At 45.4% G+C, this 27,366-nt stretch overlaps 1 protein-coding gene across 1 annotated transcript in view; it reads right to left on the bottom strand.

Annotated features, from left to right (window-relative positions):
• Positions 1–3,677: 3,677 nt before the first annotated feature.
• Positions 3,678–27,366, bottom strand: part of MTA3 (metastasis associated 1 family member 3) — a 167,487-nt gene continuing 143,798 nt past the window's right edge. The window contains exons 17-20 of the mRNA XM_027776329.1: positions 23,342–23,428; positions 19,003–19,149; positions 8,430–8,496; positions 3,678–4,259 (exon numbers count right to left, since the gene is read on the bottom strand). Coding sequence (XP_027632130.1) covers positions 8,450–8,496; positions 19,003–19,149; positions 23,342–23,428 — 281 coding nt within the window. The 3' untranslated portion in view covers positions 3,678–4,259; positions 8,430–8,449. The remainder of the gene's footprint in view (positions 4,260–8,429; positions 8,497–19,002; positions 19,150–23,341; positions 23,429–27,366) is intronic.

The raw sequence follows: 27,366 nt of genomic DNA on the forward strand, positions 1-27,366 counted from the left end.
AGGAAGGAAGGAAGGAAGGATAAACTGTCCTGAGGGCGGGGCAGAAGAAAGCTCCAGCCTGGCATGGGGATCTCAAGGTTGGTCCTCCTCGAGAAGTGGAGCAGAGGACACTGAGCCACAGATGAGCTTCAGAAGAGGGGCTGCTGTGCTCCACCTCGTGGGGCCCCTCTGCTCCCTCAGAATCTTCCCTGACCACCAGTCCAGCCATCCTGGCCCCCTCAATCCCATCCCAGCCTTACAGAATCGCCTTCCTCCAGTCACCTCCCAGGTGTCTGTCTTGCTTCTCCAAAGAAATTCTTAAAAGAAACATGATCTCTCAGAAACCTCAGCAGACGAGGCTCCCGAACATGGGCCAGAGTGGGCCCAGGGGGAGTAGCTTCACCTTCCCCTGTGACGGCTTGGACCTACACTTGAGGCTGGGTCTGACACAGAGGCCATCAAGTAGGGAGCCCTGTGCTGGAACAAGGGCTCCATCCATGCCCCCTCAGCAGTGCAGGAGTTTGGGGGTGATTCTTGGGGGGAGAGGCCTACCTATCACTCGTATTACCCTCAGGGCTAGGGGCCACAGAGTTGGGGGCCACCTATCAGGAGATCTGGCCTCATGAAACCTCCATGTCCTCAGGTTGTGGTTTAGGAGACAGCAGAAGATGCAGATCCTAAGGAAAGGCCTCAGAGTCTCAGTGTGACTGGGGGGCCTCAGACTAACTGGCCTGACCCATTAGCACCCCACCCCACCCCCCCAGGCCCTCAGCTATACAGGGGGATGAGCACCAAGGACAGCAGGCCACTGTTGAGGCCCAGGGGTGTGCACGCACTGAGCCTTACAGCTGAGCCACCATCCCAGTCACGGACAGCATAAAACCAGGCACCATTTCCAGAAATTTATTGGAAACACGATACAAATTGATTAGATGGCATCTCCTGACAGACAGACAGTCCACACTGGGATGTCACGCTCAGACGGATCGTCCTGGGGACGCTTGTGAGCACCGCCGCATGCTCTGGGTAAGTGCTCGCTGGCTGGGAGAACCAGAGACGTGAAGAATGGGACAGGGAGACAGAAAACCGGGGCAACTGTGAAGAATAAGGGCTCTCCCCTTCACCCCTGAAAGCACATTACTTTCTAGGCAAGTAAAATAGAAACTACAAAAACCCCGGGGCAGCTTCCATCTACCCTCACCAAAGCCTCAGGACATTGCTGGGCTCGGCAAGACCACAGGCTGGGCTCCCCCTCAGACCCACCCCTCACCTGTCCTTCCCTACGCTGTGAGCCTGCAGGGGGCCCATCCCAGGCTCCCAGGCACTCACTTCCAGGAGGCCTTAGCTGTAGAACTCTGGAGGGCCAGGAGAAGGAGAAAGTCAGCTCTTCCTCCCATCTCTGCTCGGGGCCGTGCCTCCTCATGCTCCCGCTCCCACCAGATAGGCCCTCTGTGGGCCCTGGACTCAGGGAACACGGCCTCCCCGGCGTGTCCCGCCAGCCCCGGGTGGTGGTGGCTTCCTCCCGTTATTCCCTATCCCTGCTGCCCCTCACCCATTTCACCGCTCGACTTCATCTCTGTTAAGTGAATCTCTGGACTAAACCCCACTGTTCCTCCACACCAAAGACTTACTTATTTAATTTAATTTAATTTTTTTTAATTTGACCAGAGAGAGAAAGGGAAGGTGAAAGAGCAAGCCACCAGGTCCAGGCCTCGGACCATAGTTGGCCATGTGGGGAGTCCAGTGCCCCAACCACCACGCCTCCTGCCAGCCTCAACCCCATTGTTTTAAAAATGTAGTGGTTTCTGTTTCCTGGCTGGGCCCTGAGCAACAGAATCTGGGCTGTGGACAATGCAAACTGTAAGAGCGCAACTCGCCCTGCCTGTCCTCTCTCACGGACCTTTAGGAAATCCAAGTAGGTGGGCAGGCAATGGCCAGAGGGAGTGAGGCGGCGCCTGGCAGAGCGTCTGTGTCCTCATGGGGAGCACGGTGCCACGGGATGATGACCACAGGCCGTGCAGACAGGCTCTGCATGCCCACCCACCAGCTCACTGAACGCTGCAGCCCGAGGACGGGGTGGTTGGGGAACCCTCTCAGCACCGATTGCTTGGAACGGCAATTGCAAGGAATAGAGCCCTGGGGTCCCGCCTTCGTCCTGCAGTATTCCATCAGAATGCAGGGACTGTGAAGAGCTGAGTGAGAGGAGACATCTTAGTTCCCACCACCTCCATGGGAGGATGGTGCTCAGAACCAGAAGCTTTGCTAACTAGGTGAACCAAGAGCCTTCCTGGAGCTAGTCGCTCAAAACCAGCGGCACTTTCCCCAAAGCTATCTGCCACCTGGGTGGGAGAGGGCCTCCCTGCTCTTCCTTCAGACCTGGCCTCGCCTGGTCTCCAGGTCTCCTGGACCTGAGTTACACGGCCCCTCCCGACAGGCAGAGAACAAGCTGGCCACAGTCATAATCCACAGTCACTGTTTAAGCAGGTTGTGAGAGGAATGGGAGTGGGTGAGGAACCATTTCCCCTGTGTGTCCCTGGGCCACGGTGAACCCAGGGCAGGAGCACAGACAGCTTCCATGCATCCTATTGTTTAGAGAACTCCCACCCTACCCCACCCCATGATGTGTGACCTGGAGAGCCAGCCGCAGCCTCCTCATAGCCAGCCAAGGCCTCCTCCTGGCGGGCACCCTGGGGAGTGCCCGGGCCCTCCTGTCTCACTGAGGACCTCTGATACAGGCTCCACCACAGGAGCCATGCCAAGACCCAGCACAGCTCCAGTCGGCAGTGGTGGAAATGCCCCTAGTCACCCCCTTGGAGGAGAACCAGCTCCTCCGCAGAGGAAGAATCAAGAGGACAGGTTGCTCGAGTTCTGAGCCCGCGGCCATCATGCCACATCGCCATGGAGCTGCACCCAGCTCCCAGGACATGGCCACCTGAGAGTCATCATCACTTCTGTGCTATCTCACTCTTCCTGGGTGGGGTGAGCACAGTGGTAGCCACTCTGTTCTGCGACAACCTGGCTGTCTGGGACACTGGTATCAGGGTCCCCCACCTCCAAAAAGCAGTCCAGCAACCCTGAAGACACCCTGTGGCTCCATACCCTGCGGCCTGTCCCTGCAAATGGAGGGGGCCTCCAGGGCACAGAGTCATTCCTACCCCTGCAGCTGCAAGCACAGTGCAGCAGACTGGCTGTGACCAGATGTGACACCACCAGGGGCCGTGCTGAGGGCAGACAGAGGAGCCGGGCTGCTGGAGCAACCAGCGTCCAGGGGCCTGGCACTGGGGCAGGGGGTGGTTATAGATACAGACCCCTCCCAGAAACACAGTTCTCTCACATCACCCTCCAGGCAGATAGGGTCTCCCTGCTGAAAACCACATGGGGTGATTACCAATCCGAGCTAGGACGCACCTGGCCACACTTGCTCGCTGGCTGGCTCAGCTGTAGGGAACACGGCATAAGCAAATGGCTTGTCACAGTGATACGCACGCTTGGCACAGCAATACCCTGCTCCTGCCGGAGCTTCTGGGACCACGCGGAGCCAAGCAGAACACCAGCCTCTCTCCCGCACCAAAATACAGACAAAAAGAGTGTACAGGTTTAGCAAAGACAACGATATTCTGTCAGAACCTCAGGAATTCTACACCTTGGAGGAGTAGGAGAGGGACTCAGATACAGGGTGCAGAGGGTGAAGAAAAAAATCTCTCCACCACAAAAATAAAGTACAAAGGCTATAGAGAAAAAAAGGCCAAGTGATAGTAACAGCAAGGATGGAGAAATACCATGAACTGCGTAAGCCCTGGCCCGTTGCTTAAAAAAATCTGTTCAGAAAGATGGCACGTCCCTCCTGTACATAATTACACAGCATCAAACGGAGCTGCACTGACACATGCAGGCCAGAGCGGCTCTGAGCCCTGGCGGTCCTCAGCCCCAAGGAGCTGCTGTTTTGGGGGTATGGGGTGCTACAAAGGGAGTGGCTCCCTACCCACCCACCCCATTCCTAGGCAGGTCCTGCTCTGGGACAGCAAGGTCTCTGAGAGGAAAACGAGGTGCCACTGATTCACACGTGGAGACGCCGCTTTCAGAACGCACACTCCTACAGTCTCTCCCCCTGCCCCATCCAGTCTCCATGGGGTGCGCGTGGAGGTCTCCCACTGAAATGTACTGGGAAGGGGGCTGCCTCCGTCCCAGGCACGGGTGTGAGCATCAGCAGGACAGTGCAGCGAGTCTTGGGTTGTAGGATGAGAGAGGGATAGCTCAGTCTGACACACGGCACGTGAGTTCTGGAAAGGGAAAAAAGGGTCAAGGTTAAAGGAGTCCCAGCAGTGGAGGCCAGAAGACAAGGAGGATGGGAGCAGCCCTCCCACCAACTTCACTGCGTTCGGGGAACAGAGGCCTGGCATCAATCTGAATCAGAGCTCACATTGTACTTTAAGGCTGGTCCACAGGGAAAAATCGGGGCCAAGAAAACATAGGAATGAGACAGAAGCATCACAGAAAGCCGGGTGCTGGGTAGGCAGGGTTCGCGGTGCCTGGTGAGGTACTACAGGCTACCGGGCACTGCTTACATGGCTACCAACAGACTGCGCGGAACTCCAACCGACATGAAGGAATGGGTAACACGACTGGCCTGGAGGAGGCACGATCCCATCTGAGGCCACATGATTAATTATAAGGATGTGGCACTCATAGGCTACAAACAGGGTTTTTGTAGGAAGGGAGTGGACCTCAACCCCACAGTGTCACAGGGTCAGAAACTGTTCCTATGCCCCTCACTCTCATCCTCTCCACTTCCCCCAAAACCTTCAATTCTCCTGTGCCTGTGCTGGGCACCTGGAGACTCTCAAGAGGAATGAGCAAAGAAAAAGCAAAAGCGGCCTGCAGACCATGTCATCACCCTTTCGTATCACTCTGTACAACCTACAGAGTGTAGGCTGTAAAGCCTTTGACTTGGGAAAAGAGGCTAGGAGGGGCCTGGAGGCTGTTCACGGGGATGGGCTAAGCTGCTGAGGGTCTTGCCCACCATGCACACCACTCCACACCCGGAGAACGGTCCAGGGACACTCACTTCACAGCTTCAACCACCGTGAGGAAAGGCTGCAGGATGGAGCAGAGCTGTGTGAGCCTTTCCGGAATAGAGAGGATACACATGCACAGCCTGGTGTTTGATGTGGGCTCATAGATACATGTTAAGAATCTACATAAATTCAGTTTAGAAAACAGGCTAACCTTTGCTTTATTGAACCTACTGTAGGTTATATAAGTGCCTTATTTAATCATCACCAGGACACCGGGAGTATTAGAAAGGCTAGGAATTTGCTCAGAGTCACACAGCCCGGTAAGAGTATAGTATCCTCTTTAGTATCTAATTTAAGATTAAATATGTATGTGCCAATGTCTCTTAGGAGCCTCTCTTCGGGGGATGGGAGGAGAGTCTGGGAGAAGTGTCATTCATTTGTTCAAAACCCTATGGGGGGGAACCAGCAGTTAGCGTAATGGCTATGTCACTGGACTCCCACATAGTTGACCGCAGTTCCAGTCCCGGACCCGGTGGCTTAAAACTCACGCCAGGCGCGTGTGCGTGCGTGCCCAAGATCCCGAGAGGAGAATGGAGGAGAAGGGATTGCAGCGTGACCATCCCCCCTGGGGGGTGATTTCTCGCTTTCTGTCTCTATGTCTCTCTCTGTCTGGCGAGCGCACGCGCCCTATAGCGAAAACCTCTCCAGAAAGTATACCTCTTTTAGGCAATGAGATTCTTCAGATCAAGAGCTAGACCTTTGAATGCCAGCCACTAATACTACATCAAACACATAATGACTGCTCAGTAACTGTGTTTAACCACTGAGATTCAATAAATACATTCCTGGTATTATTTTTAGTTTTCTGTTTGATTTTCAAGTAATGATGCTTTTTCCTCAAGCTCATTCCTTCTGAACTCTTGAACTGCTTTCTTCATATTCAATTCCTGAGAGAGATTTCTGCAAAGCTGCTAAAAGATGTGCAGCGTAACTACCCAAAATACGTAGGTTTAAATTTTTAAAAATATATTTTATTTTTTTATTGTCCAAACATTTTCTTCACCTAGTTGAGATCAATGACTGAATAATTGAATAAAATGGTAATAAATGTATTTAAATGATGGTTACATATGTATCACTGCCTTTATTAAATACTACACTTCCTTGCTTTTTCATGCTTTATGAATTTTTTAAAACAATTATTTAATTTTATTTGTTGTTGTTATTATTTCAGTTTGCTACATAGCATGTGTGCTCACTAGAGAAAGGGAGAAAAAGAAAGTGAGAAAGCAATCTGCCAGGTCTGGGACTTGAACCATGGTCTGCCATGTGGGAGTCCAGCCCCTTCACAACCATGCTATCTGCTGGTTCCATATTAATCTTTCTAAGTTTGTTTGCTTATTAGTTAGTTAATTTATTTATGTATGTATATACGGGAAATGAGAGAGTGGAAAGAGAAAAAAAATCCCTATGGAATTAGTTCACCTGATAAAAATAGCCACTTGTAAAAGTGTTCTAAGTTTCTGACCTGTCACGGTCAATTATGCCTTTATTTGTACTGAACTTACCTGCCCCAGCTTCTGAAGCAACCCTCTCCTCCTAATGGCTAAGGATGTGGTGTCCAGGCTCGCATATCTGCCTTCTCCACACTGGCCATGGTTTTAAGCTGAAATATGGTTTTTAAGTTCATCTCTGCATTCTAGGCTGAAGAATCCCAGCACGTGCTACCTATCCTTACAAGGATGTCACTCCATCTTCACCATTCAGAGCTTCCCCGGCCCCAGTGCATTTCCTGGGTACGAGGAACAAGACACAAGACTGCAGATACAAAGGCCCCCAGCATAGTGGCACAGCAAAAGGCCAGGGAAAGGTCTATGCTCAGGTCTCCCTCCTAGACCACAATATAGTCCAAGTCATTTCCACTTTTGTTTATTTATTCTCAAATGCATTAATCTTTATTTACCACTTTTGTATATACTGTTTCATAAGCATTTATTTTGTTTTGTTTTTTGCAAAATGTTTCCTATTAGTTTGACTAGAACTTAAAGATTCTTCTCTCTAATAAACCTACGTAATGAAAGCTACATTTTTTGAAGTTTCTGGCAGCTGGCTTTTGAGTTAAGTTTTCTTACCTTCTAAAAATCAGAGAAGAAACCACCATCAGAATTTGGAGGCTGGAAAGCAGATAAATGGGTGATAATAGACTATGCACTCAAGAAAGTCAGACTCGAAGCTGACAGTGTGGAAAGTAAAAAACTTGATTTGTCCATAGAATACAAGGGGCTCAGGAATGACACCAGCGACCACTGGAAGCAGGGAGGGGGACCAAAGGCTGTTTGAGAAGCAGCTGGATCCCAGAAGGAACTGTCTCTTCCCGACTAGTGTAGATGTTTGTTTGTTCTCTGAAGACGGAACAGTGCCTGGGACACCAGGCACCAAGCACAGCTGAAGGCAGGGCCACCAATTCCAACACAGATGGATCGAGTGAGCATATATGCCTACTTAAATGGTGAGCCTCCAGCCTGCTTCCCAGGGAGCTCCTAGAACACAGGCAGCCAAACCTGTACCTTACGGGGAAGAGAGAGGGAGAAACTTCTCTGAAGAATATGACCAGCTCTTATGAAAAGAATGGAAGACACTGGCATTTGGGACTGTCCAATAACCTGCCAACTCAATCGCCCTTCTGTGAAGTGCTCCACCCACAATCACAAGCACAGAGCTTCTGATCTGATTTTTAGTCTCCTACTCTTAAATATTGTTAGACAACAAAGTTTACCAGAAAAAAAAAACAAACAAAAAAACAAAACAAAACAAAACAAAACCTCTAACACAAACATAAGAGACCAAAACAAACAAGAGAACCAGACATGGTGGCACACTGCTGTGCACCTATGATTCCAGCTACTTGGGAGGCTGAGTCAGGAAAGTCATAAGTTTGAAGCCAGCCTGGGCAATCTAGCAAAATCGAGCATCGAAATAAATAATAACAGAATGCAAATTGGAGGAAAAAGACTATTTAGAGAAGAAAACTTAAAAACAAACAAAAAAAAAAACACTGTAATTAATATCCCCAGAAAAGTAATGAAAGATATGGTGTTCATGGAACATAACCAGCATGTTATTTTTCCAAAATTGAGAGAATCAAGGGGAGAAACGTCCACAGAAGGACCGAAGGGTTCTGCATCTTATCACGGTAGGCTAATTTATATTGGACTAACCCTCTAGTCAGTAACATTAATAAATTTCACACAAAGTATTACAAAAAAAAAAAAAACTGAAGGTACTGGACAGGAGCCCAAATCGGGCAAAATTACGGGAGTCATGACCCTGGAAAAAGGTGAAACTAGATGAGAGCCACTCTTAACTGGCTTCTCCTGTAAGCACTTCCACACAGTACAAGAAGAATATAGCTCAGGCATAAGGTTGATAGCCTACCTGGGCTGAGGAATCAGAAGTCAGAGTTCAAGGCTGCCAATGTAGCTGGAAATTGAGGGAGAGGATCCTAGAAAGGAAAGAGACACAGAAAGGAGAACCCTCAAATCATTGGCTGATTTCTGAACTATACATGCACAGGGTGAGACTCTAATTCTACGTCAGCTGGAAGGCTACGGAGCTGAGCAGCAAAGTCAGCCGCCCAACACCCAACAGAGTTTAGTTCAAGTTCTGCCAAGTTAGAGGAGCTTAGTAAACACCTGGTCTTTCCATAGAAATCCTATGGGGACTAAGAACAAAACTGAAATAAACAAGCCTTAGTAAAGCTTGAAACCAAGACTTCACAGGACCAAAGTAATCTGCCAATTAATTGCTTCCTAGAACAAAACTCAACACTCTTCAGAGGAAAATAACAGAATTCATACTGGCTGGTATTCATTTAAAAATTATCAGACATGGGACCAGCAGTTGGCTTAATGGCTATGTTGCTAGACTCCCACGTAGTCGCCTGCAGTTTGAGTTGCAGACCCAGAGGCTTAAACTCACACCAGGCACATGTGCGTGCATGCCCAAGATCCCAAGAGGAGAATGGAAGAGAAGGAATTGCAGTGTGGCCATCCCCCAGAGGGGTGATTTCTCCCTTTTTGTCTCTCTGTCTCTTTCAGGGAAGCGCACGTGTCCTATAGCAAAAACCTCTCAAAAAAAAAAAACCTAATAACTAAAAAATATAAATTCTACAACAAAAAATTTGCTGGATGAGATTAACAGCAGATTTGATTTTCAAAACAGTGGATTTTAAGACAGAACTCAAAATTTATTCAAAATGACAATTAGTGTCCATCCACATAAAATCCTGGAAAGTATAGATGGCTCTGTGTAACATGAAACACATCAGGCCCAGACACTGGCACAGGCACTAGCATGCTGCCCTGTACTGTGGAAGCCACATGGCCAACGAGGGCTCAGATCCCAAGGCAGCTTGAAACACACCAAATACACCTGATCAAGATTCTGACTGGCTGGAGTGCTAGAGGAAGGGGACAGTGGCCTGAAAGGGTCTTCCCTGTTGAGGGTGCCTGTCTGTCTGTCTCTCTCTCATTTTCTCTCTCTCAATCTTTGCCTCTCACATTCACTCTAAAATAAATTTAAAAACACACATATACAGATCAGTGGTCATCTAGGAATAAGGTGAGGGAAATGGGGTGGGATAAGAGGAAGGAGTATAAAAAACTACAGGAAAATGTTTGAGGTTAATGGAAAAGTATTATTTTGATTGTGGTGACAGTTTCTTCTTGGTTTATGTATATGTGTATATATGTCAAAACCTAAACTGCACGTTTCAAATATATACGATTTGGTGAATTACACTACACCTTAAGAAGCTATTTAAAAAACAAATATTGTGGCCAGAAGGTGCTGTAGTGGTTGGGGCACTGAACTCCCACAGGGCTGACAGCGGTTCAAGTCCTGGTCCAGGCAGCTTGAAACTCACACCGGGTACATATGTGTGCATGCCCAAAATCCTGAGAAGAGAAAGGAGGACAATAGACTGAGACATGGCATCCCCCTCAAGGGTAATTTCTCATTTGTTCTCTCACTGTCTCTCTCTCTCTTTCTGGCAATTGCATGCACCCGATGGCAAGAACTTAAAAAGAAAAAAGGCAGCTTCTCAGGTACCTTTTTAGTAACTCTATATGAGTTCTCTTCAAGCTCATTAATCACTTTCATGGTCATTTATATGTAAATAGTTATTGATATAAATAAACATTTGGTCAAGGGAGAAAAAGTCTAGATTATAACTTTTTATAGAGAACTAAATCATTTAGAAGGGAAAATAGGAAAGGGAAAGAAAACAACAGGCAGAGTCGAGAAGCTTAAAATGAACTCGGTGAGCATTTCCAAATCAATCAGATTGTGACAAACCCTTCCTTTTCCATTGCCCTGGGCCTCCACAGATCAGAAGGCTTCTCCTCACTTCTTCAGAGACCCAAAGAGATTGTTCTGGGGGATGCCTCAGTCAAGCCTTATTGGTCTTTCCTTCTCTGAGGCAGTAAGACCCAACATATTGATATACTAATATCCCAATGGCTTTCTCTGTGCCTGCTCTTTTGACAAATGAGTCAAACTTCTAAGTCAAACCCTCTTCTCTAGGACCTAAGTTGCTTCCTCTGCTGTCTTCTTCCCTTTCCTTTCCCAAATATCTACTCTCAGCCCACAGCAAACACACACACACACACACACACACACACACACACACAAACTTGAGACCTAGCTCCCAGAGGTTCACTTTCCTTCTCAGAGCTTACCTTCTACTCATCACTGAGAATGGTAAAATGTAAGGAAGGTTGGTTAAAAAGATTTTGTAGACCAGCAGGTGGCACAGAGATTGAGGCTGGATCCCATGTGGTCAACTGAAAGGTTGGAGTCCAGGACCTGGCAGCTTAAAATTCACACTGGGCGCATGTGTATGCATGTCCAAAATCCCAAGAGGAGAATGAAAGAGAAGGGATTGTGGCATGGCCATACTCCTTGGGTGGTGATTTCTCACTTTACCTCTCTCCTTTTCTCTCTCTCTCTCTCTCTACCACTCTCTGGAGAGTGCTCATACCCACATACCCTATAGAAACCTTAATATTGTAGCAGTTATGTCACTAGATTCCCACACGGCCAGCCATGGTTCAAGTCCCAGACCTGGTGGCTTAAAAATCATGCTCAGTGCATGTGTGTACGTGCTCAAGATCCCAGGAGGAGAATGGAGGAGAAGGGATTGCAGCATGGCCATCCCCCTTGTGGAGTGATTTCTCACTTTCCTTCTCTCTCTGTTCTCTCTCTCTGGCTCTCTCTCTCTCTCTCTCTGGTGAGTGCACATGCCCTAAGGCAAAAACATCTAAAAAAAATTAAAAGAAAAAATTTCCTGTAGTGACCTCTGAAGTAAACAGAGACACTTGCTGAGAAAGTGCATTGATCCTCAGCAACTACCATGGACTTCTGCCACTCTTCCAGGAACATACTGCTGAGGGGCATCTCAAGTTCAGACCTCTTGGGGGCTCATGTACTGGTATTTCTCTCAGGAATGAGACAGACATACTTTCTGGAAGAAATGTGTGATATTAATAAACCCATAAATGGTACCACTGGTGGCTGATCTGGCATTCCTCCAGAATATTTCAAAACACCGAGCTGTTGACAAGTCCTGTCTAATGCAGTTAGGTCTGTCTTCCTCTTCAATCTCAACCCATGACTTCATCGACTGAGAGAACATCACTGTCCTTTGACAACACTTCAGTGGTCCCAATGCCCTCGACACTTCAGGTGCTCTACTAAACTGCTTTATGTTCAATACACCCTGGAGCCAGAATGGTCCTTTATATATATGTATATACAAATTCAATATATTTCACTCGGTTATGACACTACACTTTGAGGCAAAGAGACCACGGGAGAGTTTAGGGAGACCCGATGTTCCTCCATGAGCAATGTTTTTAGAAGATTCGAAAAAACTGTATTCTTTTGAAATGGTAAAAACTTGGACAGAAGGCAGCCTGTGCCTAAGCATGCATAGGAGTGCCATCAGCTGTCCCTGGCAGTCTATTTTTACTGGAATTTGTGAAGACAGCAGATGTATTCCCGGAACTCACTCACTGGTACAATGGAATGGTCCTCACCACCACCCATTTCCCAGGGTTGGGATGCCAGCAGTTGGAATTGTTGAATGACTGATTTCAGAAACAACTCATCAAAAAGACAATCTTCACACCCCAGATCATAATATTGTACTTACAGAGAAATCCACATTAGATACCCTCTTCAAGGGAGACTTAGAGAAATGATACTACTCAATGCAGAAAATTAATAAGAAAAATAACTAGATTTATAGTGTATTCACATGCCACAGGGGAAATAAGCCAGAAGAGAGATTAAAAAGGGGTTTATTGTACGAATCATCACTTCCCTGGCTCAGCTGCCCTGACTCCGTCCCAGTGAAAACTCACCTCTCTTCTGAGCCTGTTGCTTTGGTTGCCCTAACACACGGAGTCCTGCTCTAGGACCCCTGGGACAAAAGCTGTGTCCTCTTGGAGAAAGATAAGGAACACCACCAGCTGAAGCTCCCTTGGTCTGTGCTGCTCCATTTCCAAGGTCCTCATTTGATAAGGACTGAGACAGAGCAGGCAGTCACCTTGTCCCTGTGCAGTGAGATGAAAGATCTGCCGAATGTGCAGGGCTCAAGCAACTGATGCCGGGACTGATGGTGGTGGTGGAGGGGGAGGGCCAAGGGCATCTTCTTAGTGGCTCAGCAGGGGGTGAGAGGCCTGTGCAGCCTGTCTGCCTTCTCCTCACTAGTACTGTTTCTGATTCAGCCTTGACTCTGTAAAAGACTCCATTTCAGATCACAATGCTCCATATTCTGCTGCAGTGTCTAATTATAGGACCCTACGGAAAGCTAAGTGAGTCCTCTCTAAGCACCTAATTTCCTGTCTTTAATGCTCCTTGAAATAACTTAATCACCAACAATCTTTCTTCACAGATTTTGGACCTTCCTAATGTACAAATACATACTGGAATATACTCATTTACCTTTAAGCAAATTCATGAGAAATTTTTTTTAAAGAATTATTTAATTAATTCCATTTTTTTATTCTTATTTTTAATTTGACCAGAGAGAGACAGAGAGAGAGAGAAAGGGAAAACAAGAAAGCAAGTCACCAGGTCCAGGACTCAAAACTGTGGTTGGCCATGTGAGAATCCAGTGCCTTTACCACGTCACCCGCCAGCCCCCATGAGTCATTTTTTTGAGAATCATATTTTTTAGGTAAGAAATAAAAATGGTTATAAGGAAGGTATTGACATTTTACTTGTATACAATTCACACAGGACTACAAAAATGTTGGTTGATATCTTAGCAATTTTCCAAGTAAAGCTTTAATAGCAGCTATTTTTTAAGTCTTCACCAGCCAGTGGCATGGTGGTTAACAAGTGGCTAGATCCCACGTAGCTGACTGTGCGGTTCGAGTCCTGGATCTGGTGGCCTGAAAAACAACCAAGGCACATGTGTGTACATACCTAAAATCCCAAAAGGAGAAATGTGGGAGAAGGGATTGCAGCGTGACCATATCCCCCGGGAGGTGCTTTCTCACTTTCTCTCTCTCTCTCTGTCTCCCCCTAGTTCACATGCCCTATAGCAAATTTTTAAAAAGAAAGAAAAATAGAGATAGAATCTTAACAATAAATTAACACCTACTATGAGTCAGAGACTATGCTGAGAATTATATATAATTTGATTTAAACTTTTTTTTTTTCCCTAATTTGGAAGAGGGCATGTGTGCTCGCCAGAGAGAGACAGAGGGAAAGCAAGAAAGCAGCCTCCCTCCCAGAACATGGTCATGCTGCAATCCCTTCACCTCTATTTTCATCTCCTTTCAGGATTTTAGGCATGCACTCCTCCCTCGCTCCCACATATACACAGCATGTTCTCAAGTCACCGGGTCTGGGATTTGAACTGCATGCTTAGCCATGTGGGATCCAACTGCCTTACCCAGGACAGGGTCTGGCACAATTTAAACTCATTTCACCTTCAGGTGATTCTATGGATTTTCCTCTTCTTTTTCAGCTCTAGCTAACACTAAAACAGCGCTCATGCCTCAACTTCCAGAAAAAGGAGAGGAAATGCCATGGGCAGAGGAGCACAGAAGCAGAACACGGAGGTGAAAGGCTTTTATTGGACAGCGATGGCTTACCTTTCAGTCTCAGCAAAGTAAAACTGCTACTATGCTCATATTTTCCTACACATTTGCAAACAGCATCTCCTATATATAGAAAGCATAAGTATCTTTCATTTACATTTTGTGCTCAACACACAAATCTAGAAGTTTATTCACCCAGGAGAAAGAGCACTAGATCTGGGGTTTAAATCCCATCTCTGCTACTTACTAGCCATGTGACTTGGGGCAAATCCCTTAACCTCTTTGAGCATCAATTTGTTCATTGCTAAACTGCAAGTTATAATACCTACCTCATCGAGTGTGTGGAAAATCAAAAAATTGACTTGAAAAATTTTCATTAGACCAATTCTGAGGCAAATGTAACCTGCACTTTACAGATTCACAGAGAAAACAAGTGCAAAGAACCCAAGTGACTAACCCAAGGTCACACAGGAAGAAACGGAAAAGCCAGAAATTAATCCCATCAGACTCCAAACACTCAGCTGTCCTTCCCCGCCATGGCACCGATAAATTCCATGTTCCCTGCTGCCATCTCTTTTGGGCTCTCAGATACTCAAAGTTCTTCCAAGAAGAGCTCTTCTCTCCCCACTGGCCTCAGGGCCTTCCCTCCTCACAGCTGTGCAGTTAACTAAATAGGCCACATTGACTAAGGACTTGATTTACTGACAATAAAAATAAACATATCTATAAGTCAGAAATGGAGAAGACGGGATTTAGAAGTCCAGTGATGCCATGGCATGTGGCATGCCACTGGACAGCCAGCCTCGGGGAATGACGGAAGGGCAGGAAGACTGATCAGGCACTGTGTAGGTCTCTAATTCCAAACTTTCACTCTTCCTACTGACTCCTCATGCTGAGGTTTGTAGGTATGTGAGCTTTGTCCTCACCCTGGGAGTTTACATTCCAGTAGGGTGGAAAACACGCCAGGCGCATGTGTGTGCGTGCCCAAAATCCTGAGTGGAGTGTGGATGAGAAGGAAATGCAGGTGGCCATGCCCCATGGAGGGTGATTTCTCACTTTCCGTCTCTCTGTGTCTCTCTCTGGCAAATGCACATGCATTATGGTAAAACAAACAAACAAACAAAAAATCTTTTAAAAAGTCAAGTAAAATGCTTTCTGCTAACAGAAATCCAGAGACTCTTTTCTAATCATTAAAAACCTGAAATGCCAAGGTGTAGGGTGAGTAGACAAGGCAAACCACTGAGAAGGCAACAGGAAGCCCTAAAGCCGAGGAAGGACACATTTTAGTAAAATCAGGTTTTGTTTCCAATTCAATTAGTTCTACCCATCTGTCTGGATGCTCGTCCGTCTGACACTGATAATCACTACCAGTGCTAAATGACGATCACTGGGTCGTGAAGGGCAAGGCTTTCCTATGAGTTTGTATCTGTCTGTTTATCTGTCTGTCTATGCTGGTATTGACTACCTCATGAAAACTCACTATTAGCTAAACAGTTTTACTAGTCTGAGTTCATCTTGGAAATTCTGGTTTGTCAGGATCCTAGATTCTTTTTTTTCTTTTTTATTTGGGGAGGGAGGGTTTGCTACAGGGCACGTGCGCTCGCCAGAAAGACAGAGAGCGACAGAGAGACAGAAAGCGAGAAATCCCCCCCCCCAGGGGAGATGGCCACACCACAATCCCATCTCCTCCATTCTCCTCTTGGGATCTTGGGCATGCACGCACACGCGCCCGGCGTGAATTTTAAGCCACCGGGTTCGGGATTCGAACTGCGGTCAACTATATGGGAGTCCAGCGACATAGCCATTACGCTAACTGCTGGTCCCAGGATCCTAGATTCTGAGAAAGTAAGAAACAGATCCATTATTCTAAGGAAAAAGTCCAATAGGAATGTGGCCACTTTCTAAAACGTGAGATTCCATCAAACTCTTATACCAGAACTCCACACCCACCCAACCCAAACTCAGCTAGGGGGAGTGGGGCTGGGGCTGGGGCAGGGACTCTGGAAACAACCCTGCTTCTCCACCAGGGGCTGCTAGAAGGAGCCTGCAAGACTGAAAAGAGGCAGCAGCAGTTTGGCCCAGAGGATCAACAGGGCAGCTTCTGGAGATGTGCCTGCGCTGGCAACTCAGTGTCCTCTCCCCAGGGTTTGGGTTCTTGGGATCTTCTAGGCGGTGATAATCCCAAATTCTTTCCTGTGCTCTCCCAATCCTACAAATGGTAGCTGTTTCCTATGCCCCCTCCATGGTCCTGGTTTACCTATTTTGTCCTCCAATACCTGTTGCATTGATTTCTGACACTGAATTAGCTATTGAAATAACTTCCGACGTCTCTCCTTGGCCGACAGAATCCAACTAATACATCTTCGTTTGCAACAGTGCTGAAGAGAGCAGATTCTGAAGTCAGTCACACTGGAGTGGGAATCCCAAGCCATCCAAGTTCCCTGGTAACTTTGGAAAATTCTGTTCACTCTCCTTGCTTTCAGTTGTACATTAACACATACCAATCACCTACTAAGCGCCAGGTACTATGCTAGGAAAGAAATACAATGGCATGTAAAACAAACTCCCTGGTCTCCCAGAACATCCTGTCATGGGAATTAAATGAGAGTGTGCAAGTGAGGGAATGACACGGCGCTCACACCTGTCATCAGCCCTCTTCTCCACGCCACAACAGGAGGGCAGAGACCTACGAGTCTATGAGACGCATGTCTTTCCCCCACAGGGCTGAAGGCCTGGCAATAAAAGCCGAGGATTCAGGGGGTGCACCATCCATTCCTTCTGCACAGAGCAAAGATGCAATGACCCTGCAGCAGCATTCATTTGGGAGCGGGAGGTGTCAAACCAGCCCTACAGAGGGCACACCACAAGGGGGCATTTTAAAGAAATCCCAAAGAAACAGGTTCCAGTGATACTAAGGAACATCTTTGCTCATGAAAGCCACAATACAGGGCTAAGGCTAGAGTCCAGGATGACCATGAAGTGTGAATGGAAGAGGATACCAGAAAGCTGCTATTCCAACAGCAGTCATGACAGTCTTTTTTTCTTTCCTTTCCTTTCCTTTTCTTTTTTCTTTTCTTTTCTTTTCTTTTCTTTTCTTTTCTTTTCTTTTCTTTCCTTTCCTTTCCTTTCCTTTCCTTTCCTTTCCTTTTCTTTTCTTTTCTTTTCTCTTTTTAGCCATAGAGCATGTGTACCCAACAGAGAGAGAAAGAGGGAAAGTGAGAACTCATCCCCGGGGGTGTGCAATCCCTTCTCCTCCTTTTGAGTACACACTTGCACACACCCAGCATGATTCTCAAGGTACCAGTCCAGGACTCGAACTGCAAAGTTGGTCGTGTGGGATCCAGCACCTTAATCTCCATGCCACCTGCTGGATCCTGTCAGTCTTTTTTTTTTTTTTTTTTAAGAGGTTTTTGCTAAGTGAGCTCGCCAGACAGACAGAGAGAGACAGAGAGACAGAAAGCGAGAAATCACCCCCCAGGGATGATGGCCACGCCGCAATCCCTTCTCCTCTATTCTCCTCTCGGGATCTTGGCACGCACATACATGTGCCCGGCGTGAGTTTTAAGCTACCGGGTCCAGTACGTGAACCACAGTCGACTACGTGGGAGTCCAGCGACATAGCCATTACACCAACTGCTGGTCCCTATGTCAGTCTTTTTAACATAAAAAAATGTATACATCAAAGGAACCGAAACTTACTGTATTTCTTCTGTAGCAGGACTATCTACCTAGAAAAACCAGAGAGATGATAAAATGGAAAGGAAAGATTCCAGATTCCATTTAAGCCCTAATCCAAAGATCCCAGGGTGTGGGCAAGGAAAAGCTGGAAAGACTTCTAACTGCCATGTTTCAGTACAACCCATTCTTGGTCTTCTGCCTTCTAGACATTAGACATGTCATGAAAAGGATGACCAGTGTTCTTGTTAGCAAGGAAGTGTTCCTGCAAGATTGCTGTCTATCTGAACTCTTGAAAACCATTTTTACAACACAGTGATACCCTATAAATGCAAACCAAACTCCTCACTCTCAATTTTTTACTCCTTTAGACATGACTGTGACCATCAAAAGTCATACTGAAGGAAAACCACCATGGGAAATTATTATTAGAAAGTCTATTCCACATCTTTGCTCCAGGGTCTCATTATAAATAATTTCTGTCATTGAAGGAATTTAGAGTTCCATCAGGCATGAAAAGCCTGGAGAGAGTTTTATTCATAAATAAATGCCAACACTTAAACAATAAAGACAGCTTCAAACTCCAGGACTATTGAAATGAACAATATGTACTGCCTGGATGATTTACTATGGTTGTATTTATAGACCAAATGGGAAGATAATTCAATTCCCCTGAAGAGTCATTATATGGCCTAGTGCAAGAGAAGTACTTCAGATAAGAGGTAATATTTCTCAGTTTTTCCATTTCCAACAAATTACTGTTTCTGTATTTCGGACATCACCCAGGCAATTCCTTGCATGACTTATGGCACTCTGGAGCAATTAAAAAAATTTATAAGGTAAGAAAAGTAGGAGACAAATGCCAAATTCAGAATGATCCATCGAACACTGAAGAACCCCCAGAGAGCACTGACGCCTCAGCGTCAGGAGGTGAAATTACCCCTTCTGCTCAAGAAAACTTAAATGAGCAGTGAGTGCACATCCCATCAAGAATATTATTACCCAGGAGGAACAGTGGCTAAACACAGATTCATCTCCAAACAAGCCTCCTAACAGGCGATGTGAGCACAGAGGTACCTCCTAATGAGACTTGGCCAAACGTCCCCACGGTGGCACATGGTAGTCCTCCCCCTTACCGCACACTCAGCTCAGGCATGGAGTAGAACCTGTTTCTAGCACTGGCTATCAGAGCAGCCTCTGGAATTCCTGAGCTTACATACCATCCAGGCCATTGTGATGACTGTAGTTTCGTTTCCCCAGGATGCTCAGAGATGTGTGATTCGGAGTGGCCAGCATTCGCTTGGTGGTTGGAGTGTGCAGGCTTGGTGTAGATCGAATTACATTGGGCTTCTTTGCAGGATGGATCTCTGACAAGGGAAAAAAGGTTGCTTGTCTCAAAATGTGGTATTAAAATGTGTGTGCGCTTACACTGGCTAATATGCACACCTCTCATTTCCTAATGAGCTGAGAGTCAGCTCCTTATGAGCCAGCCAAGGACCTGCATCAAGACAGCTTCGAGTGTGGTTGCCATGGCTCTGCTTATCAAGTAAACTGGTTCTTCCCCTGCTGGCTGGCGCTCTGAGCCTCAGGTTGTGAATACGAGCCAAAATAAACAACAAAAAAGGCACTTCAGAAGGTCACTTTGAACAGGAGCTTTACTAAAGGAATAAGACATCTGACTCATCAAGGTATTAGAAATCAAAAGGTCATTCGGAGAGCAAGCCTCAGAAAAAGCCATTTCTGTACTCTGCCCAGCCAGGAACATGCTTTCTGAAAAACAAGATTCCTCCCTTGGCCCATGACCAGGACGTGGGAGTGAGGTCAATCTCTCCCAGTACTAGAACATTTTGATATAGATGAAATCTGAAACCAAAGTCCAAATTCAACAGACAACAAGTAGACAAAACACTTTGACCAAGGATATATCACAAAACTGTCATGTGGCATATGGGTGTTAAGTACACTGCTGTCAGCCACACGGCCCAGGACTACTTCAACTTTTTGGGTAGATGGACAGAAATTGCTATACTGTAGGAACTGGATTTAAAGACCTCAGTCCATTTCTATTCCTGAACTACCTTTTCTCCAAAGCTTACCTAGCTTACCATTCTCAAATCATCACCCAGCATGCCAACTATGTGCAAGCATCCTGTCTTCTCACTCTGCCACCCACAGTGAAGGCCGAGATATCCGCCTGACTTACTGTAATTTACCAAGAGCTATTAGGATTACCAGGATTACTAAATCTTGGTCTGATCAAAATTCCCTACTTGTTGCAATTTAGAAATGGCTTAAGTACTACCCAAAGATCAGTGATCTAAAAAGTAAAACAAAAACAAAAACAAACCATGGCATTGAAAGTTTGCCAAGTTCATTTTTCTTCTTAAAAAAAAAAAATGCCAGAGAATGTGTGCACTCACCAGAGAGGGACAGAGAGAGAGAAAGTGAGAAAGCATCCTGCTATAGGGGATAGCCAATCCTTTCTCCTTCATTTCTTTCTCTTTTCAGGATTTTGGGCATGACATTCGGCATACTTTTCAAACCAGTAGGTCTAGGATTTGAACCGTGTAGACAGCCATGTAGGATCCAGCCACCTGATCCACCACACTACTGGCTGGCCCACCAAGTTCTTTCTTCATTACAACTTCCACATGCTAGGCTCCATGGAAACCAGATGACCTGCCTGCCCTAGGCTTCTCAGGTCCTTGGACTCAATGAAGACTGTTCATCTGGTTCTCTCGGCCTCATGAGGGGAGAGTATTATTTTCTTACTTTCTCATTTATTCACATCCTGCATACCTGTCAAGGCAGAGGCCAATCATCCCTTTGCTCCGGTAGGCTGCCTAACCATCATCAAAAGTAGCCATTCCTTCCTCCAAGCATCCAGTGAAGATTAAAATTTGTCATTCTTTCAAGGGCTCTAATCCTTTGTTTTGTTGTTCTTTCCCATGTGTTTTCACTAGACTAAGAGTTTTGAGGGCACGGTCTTATTTACCTCAAATCACTTAGTATAGTATCTTGAAATTTTTTAAAGAATTATTTTATTTAATTTTATTTATTCATTCATTTTATTTTAATTTGACCAGAGAGAAACAGATAGAGAGACAGTGAGAAAGCAAGCTGCCAGGTCTGGGACTTGAACCATGGTCAGCCATGTGTGAGTATCCAGCACCCCAACCACTATGCCATCTGCTGGCCCCTGAAATTTTTTGTTTTGGGGAGGAGAGGTTTTTGCTATAGGGCGTGTGCGCTCGCCAGAAAGACAGAGATAGAAAGCGAGAAATCAGCCACAATCTCTTCTCCATTCTCCTCTTGGCATCTTGGGCACTCAGGCACATGCGGCTCGTGTGAGTTTAAGCCAGCGGGTCTGGGACTCGAACTATGGTCAACTACATGGGAGTCCAGTGATAAAGCCATTACGCCAACTGCTGGTCCCAGTATCTTGAATATGATACATGAAGTATACTATCTGAATATAAATATGTTGTTCAGAGGTGTGGTTCAGCCAATCAGGCCAGCATAGCTCTGGGCTTATCTGACAGGGAGAGAGACAAATTGGGACTCATACACAAAGTTAAATACTCATGTGCCACATTATGACTTTTTCGTCAGTGACAGTCAATCCACATTTCCGAAGGCAGTCCCACAAGATGAAACCATATAGCCTAGATGTGTAGTAGGCTAGGTTGGCTTAAGTACATTCTGTGAGGGTCACACAACAACAAAATCACCTAAAGCACTTCTCAGAAGATATCCTTGTCATTAAATGATGCATGACTATATATATAGTATTATTTTTTGTCAGAGTGCATCCACTCGCTGGAGAGAGACAGAGAGAAGGAAAATGAGAAATCACTCCCCCAAGAGGGATGGCCTTTCTGCAATCCCTTCTCTTCCATTTTCCTCTTACGATCCTGGGCATGCACACACATGTGCCTGGTGTGATTTTCAAGCTGCCAAGTCAGTGGCTCAAACCATGTGGGAGTCTAGCATTTTAGCCACTAAGGCACTTGCTGGCCTCTGCATTCTATTGTTTATTATCAGAAAACTTCCCTTGTAAGGTGGAAAGGGGTTTCCAGAAGTTGGTCCCACAAGGAAATGCAGACAATGTTTGAGGACAGCATGGACATGACCTGCATCATGCTTGTGATAACCATGTGATATTCTGGGGGACACCAATGCAACTTCTTTGGCCATGAGGACTAAAACCAGAAAGGTAGCAGAGTAACACCAAAGTAAGAGCTGTGACCTCTGACTCCTGGACACTCTGATGAGGACCAGATAACATACCAAGATCAAAGCCACACTTCAGTTTTTATAAACTGGGTATCTAAAGTCTCAACACTTAATAACTATAAATCTCTCTCACAGAACAATAAAGTTCAATGCAACTCTGAGTACTCCATTTTTACCGAGAAAATGAAAAAGAAATACTAAAAGCACAAAATCATGCCATTCTAACTTCTAGATATATGATAAACCATTATTTTGTAACCTAACTTAAGATTTGCAAAATAAAAAATAAGAGGTGGTTGTCTAGTAATTATTTTCACACTGAACAATACTGTGCCATGTAAATAGAACTATTATCTTTGGAGACTTCCAAGTTAGAAGGCATGGAAAACCAGAAAGCAACATAATGCTTCTCTTTCAAAGTTACCTTAACCGACACATCCAAACTGTATTTTTTTTAAGGTAGGTTAAAGTGAGTTTGATCTCTTTTAAGAAAATAAGCCCAGGGACCAGCAGATGGCGTAATGGTTACACTGCTGGACTCCCACTTAGTCAAGTACAGTTGAGTCCTGGATCCAGAGGCTTAAAACACACTGGGTGTATGTGCGTGTGTGCCCAAAATCCTAAAATGAGACTAGAGGAGAAGGGATTGCGGTGTGGCCATCCTCCCTGGCGGGTGTCTCTCTGTCTCTGTTTCTTTGTCTTTCCAGCAAGTGCACATACCCTATAGCAAAAATCTCTCTCAAAAATAAAAAAGAAAAGAAGCCCAGCCTTGTGGTACAGTCTGCAGACTCTGAACTACAGTGCTGGAAGCACATGGTTGACCACAGGCTTGGATCCCTGGCCTAGGTGATCTGAAACAGGCCAGGTAGGTTTGCACACCCGAGATCCTGATGAGTTGAAGGTCTACAGGAAGGAGAGGGTAGGGCAATGAGATTTGGTCAAGGAAGCCCCTCTATCCTGCATTCATGACACTGACATTTTTTTAAAAGAAAGCATGAAAAGATCTAAAAATGTTTTTGGACTCTTCATCTTCTAAGTAATTATTGAGTGATTTTTATTTTCCTTAATCTGTATTTACTTGCATAAATATACATCCCATTTTTATTCAATTTGGGGGGATAAACATATATCCATCACTGTATGTTGGTAATAGAAATCAAAGTTCCTAAAACAAAATAATCTGACTATACATATGTGAATGTATCCAATTTCAGCTATTCGGAAGGCCTGAATTTAGTTTAGGATGTCCATTTGGAAAGGCCAAACACCTGTAACACAGAGCAATTGTTCTTTGAATTCTTTCTCTATTAGAAAAATACCCACCTAAATACCCAATGATACATGCCAAAGGTTTCCTAGTGCTTTTGCTTTTCAGTGGACTTCCAGAGAGTTCAGCATGTCTGTCTGCATCTGAGGAGAGAAAGAAACATGGAGACAACGAATGAGTATGTCTCTGCCTACACCACACACACTGCAGAAGTCACAGGTGCAAGTGGGAAATAGCACACAATGGCCGCCCGGCTCCTGCGTCATTTCCTCCTGGGTTTGAGAAAACCGTTTCTAGTTCTGGTATACCGAATGAGGGCCTTACATGGGAAACACTCACCTGAAAGCCTCAAGTACAGTGAATTGACATTTTACACACACCAGCTTTCTCAGTGTGCGCCCTTCTGAAAAGTTCAGAGAAATATGCTTCCTTTCTGTCACAGCACTTCTCCATTAGAGAAGAAGGGCCCCAAGGTACAAAGTGGAATCAGTCCTGAAATGGAACTAATGTGGTATGGGAAGGAAGAATGACAGCTAACAAAGGCACCATACACAGCTATCCCAGCCCTGATGAAGAGGCCCCTCTGAGAAGTCTCAGCCTATCTTGGTAAAACCCAATTTTGTTACACTAGCGTCTCATAAAAGTTGTGACAGCCACATGGTTTTTGTTTTGTTTTAAAAGAATTATTATTTATTTAAAATTATTTGTTATTATTATTTTTTTAATTTGACCAGAGAGGGACAGAGAGAGAGAAAGGGAAAGTGAGAAAGCAAGCTCCCAGGTATGGGACTTGAACTGGGGTTGGCCATATGGGAGTCCAGTGCCCCAACTACCATGCCAGCTGCTAGCTCCCAGTCACATGGTTTTACCACTGATTTTCAATCCCTCATATCCAACTAAGATGTCATTAGTGCTGATTTTTTTTTTTTTTTTGAGAGGTTTTTGCTATAGGGCACATGTGCTCGCCAGAAAGACAGAGAGACAGAAAGCAAGAAATTGTCCCCCCCAGGAGGAATGACCACGCTGCAATCTCTTCCCCTCTGTTCTCCTCTTGGGATCTTGGGCATGAATGCACACGTGCCCAGCGAGTTTAAGCCACTGGGTCCAGGACTCAAACCACTGTCAACTACGTGGGAGTCCAGCGACATAGCCATTACACCAACTGCTGGTCCCGAAATTTTTTTAAAAATTGCCTGTATGCAGACAAAACATTTCATCCAACAGTCAGAACTGTAAGATACTGTGAGGATGGATAGTAGCTCATAAAAGTTTCCATCATACCCTATCATTAGACATTTCAGACAGGAAAAATAAAACAAACAACACAAGCGCTGTGTGTTTAATTCGCTTTCATTAACATGGAGGAGCTAGGGTGCTATGGCTGCCTCCATACAAGAGTTAGGTAATAAAAATAAAGTTTGAAGGGACAACATAAAATTTATTACTGCAACTCTTTTTTAGTTCACCAATATTGTCATATAGCATAAGAGTGGCTTTAGCTGACATAATTTTTTTGGGGGGGAGAGGTTTTTGCTATAGGGCGCATGCACTCACCCGAAAGACATAAACAGATAGAGAGACAGAAAGCGAGAAATCACACACACACCCCCCAGAGGGGATGGCCATGCCGCAATCCCTTCTCCTCCATTCTCCTCTCGAGATTTTGGGCACATACGCACACGCGGCTGGTGTGAGTTTAAGCCGCCGGGTCCAGGAATGGAACTACGGTCGACTACATGGGAGTCCAGCGACATAGCCATTACGCTAACTGCTGGTCCCTAGCTGACATAATTCTACTACATGTATGCTTTTACCCTACTTTGAAATATTTGACAAAAATATTCTACAGGTTTTCTGATTCCAATAGTGAATTTTTCCTTTTGCAGGCTCAGATTATATTTCTAGGCATATATACAGGCAACTGCCTTTAAAACATCCACAGAAATTCTTTTTTTTGGAGAGTTGTTTTTGTTTGTTTGATTGGTTGTGTTTGTTTTGTTTTGTTTTGCTATAGTGCACATGTGCTTGCTGGGGTTGGGGGAGAGAAAGAGAGTGAGAAATCACCCATCAAGGGGGATGGCCACACCGCAATCCCTTCTCCTCCATTCTCCTCTCAGGATCTTAGGCACGCATGCACAAGTGCCCAGTGTGAGTTTAAGTCACTGGGTCCAGACTCGAACAGAGGTCACTGTGAGTCCAGTGACTTAACCATTACACCATCTGATGGTCCCATCCACAGGAATTCTTTGTGCTACCAGTGTTCAAATGTATAATTCAATCTGAAACATCAAATAACATAAACTTTTTTATAGGTTCCAGTCCTCTCTTTCAACAAGGGAATTCTTCACTAAAAACCATTCAACAGAAGGTGGGAAAATAGCATTTAAAGAGAGCCTCAAACAGCAAAAGCAAGCTCCCAGGTATGGGACTTGAACTGGGGTTGGCCATATGGGAGTCCAGTGCCCCAACTACCATGCCAGCTGCTAGCTCCCAGTCACATGGTTTTACCACTGATTTTCAATCCCTCATATCCAACTAAGATGTCATTAGTGCTGATTTTTTTTTTTTTTTGAGAGGTTTTTGCTATAGGGCACATGTGCTCGCCAGAAAGACAGAGAGACAGAAAGCAAGAAATTGTCCCCCCCAGGAGGAATGACCACGCTGCAATCTCTTCCCCTCTGTTCTCCTCTTGGGATCTTGGGCATGAATGCACACGTGCCCAGCGAGTTTAAGCCACTGGGTCCAGGACTCAAACCACTGTCAACTACGTGGGAGTCCAGCGACATAGCCATTACACCAACTGCTGGTCCCGAAATTTTTTTAAAAATTGCCTGTATGCAGACAAAACATTTCATCCAACAGTCAGAACTGTAAGATACTGTGAGGATGGATAGTAGCTCATAAAAGTTTCCATCATACCCTATCATTAGACATTTCAGACAGGAAAAATAAAACAACACAAGCGCTGTGTGTTTAATTAGCTTTCATTAACATGGAGGAGCTAGGGTGCTACAACACAAGCGCTGTGTGTTTAATTCGCTTTCATTAACATGGAGGAGCTAGGGTGCTATGGCTGCCTCCATACAAGAGTTAGGTAATAAAAATAAAGTTTGAAGGGACAACATAAAATTTATTACTGCAACTCTTTTTTAGTTCACCAATATTGTCATATAGCATAAGAGTGGCTTTAGCTGACATAATTTTTTTGGGGGGGAGAGGTTTTTGCTATAGGGCGCATGCACTCACCCGAAAGACATAAACAGATAGAGAGACAGAAAGCGAGAAATCACACACACACCCCCCAGAGGGGATGGCCATGCCGCAATCCCTTCTCCTCCATTCTCCTCTCCTGATTTTGGGCACATACGCACACGCGGCTGGTGTGAGTTTAAGCCGCCGGGTCCAGGAATGGAACTACTCGACTACATGGGAGCCCAGCGACATAGCCATTACGCTAACTGCTGGTCCCTAGCTGACATAATTCTACTACATGTATGCTTTTACCCTACTTTGAAATATTTGACAAAAATATTCTACAGGTTTTCTGATTCCAATAGTGAATTTTTCCTTTTGCAGGCTCAGATTATATTTCTAGGCATATATACAGGCAACTGCCTTTAAAACATCCACAGAAATTCTTTTTTTTGGAGAGTTGTTTTTGTTTGTTTGATTGGTTGTGTTTGTTTTGTTTTGTTTTGCTATAGTGCACATGTGCTTGCTGGGGTTGGGGGAGAGAAAGAGAGTGAGAAATCACCCATCAAGGGGGATGGCCACACCGCAATCCCTTCTCCTCCATTCTCCTCTCAGGATCTTAGGCACGCATGCACAAGTGCCCAGTGTGAGTTTAAGTCACTGGGTCCAGACTCGAACAGAGGTCACTGTGAGTCCAGTGACTTAACCATTACACCATCTGATGGTCCCATCCACAGGAATTCTTTGTGCTACCAGTGTTCAAATGTATAATTCAATCTGAAACATCAAATAACATAAACTTTTTTATAGGTTCCAGTCCTCTCTTTCAACAAGGGAATTCTTCACTAAAAACCATTCAACAGAAGGTGGGAAAATAGAATTTAAAGAG

The sequence above is a fragment of the Tupaia chinensis genome, unplaced genomic scaffold (genome assembly GCF_000334495.1).
Source record: "Tupaia chinensis unplaced genomic scaffold, TupChi_1.0 Scaffold000661_1, whole genome shotgun sequence".
NCBI classification, from domain to species: domain Eukaryota; kingdom Metazoa; phylum Chordata; class Mammalia; order Scandentia; family Tupaiidae; genus Tupaia; species Tupaia belangeri.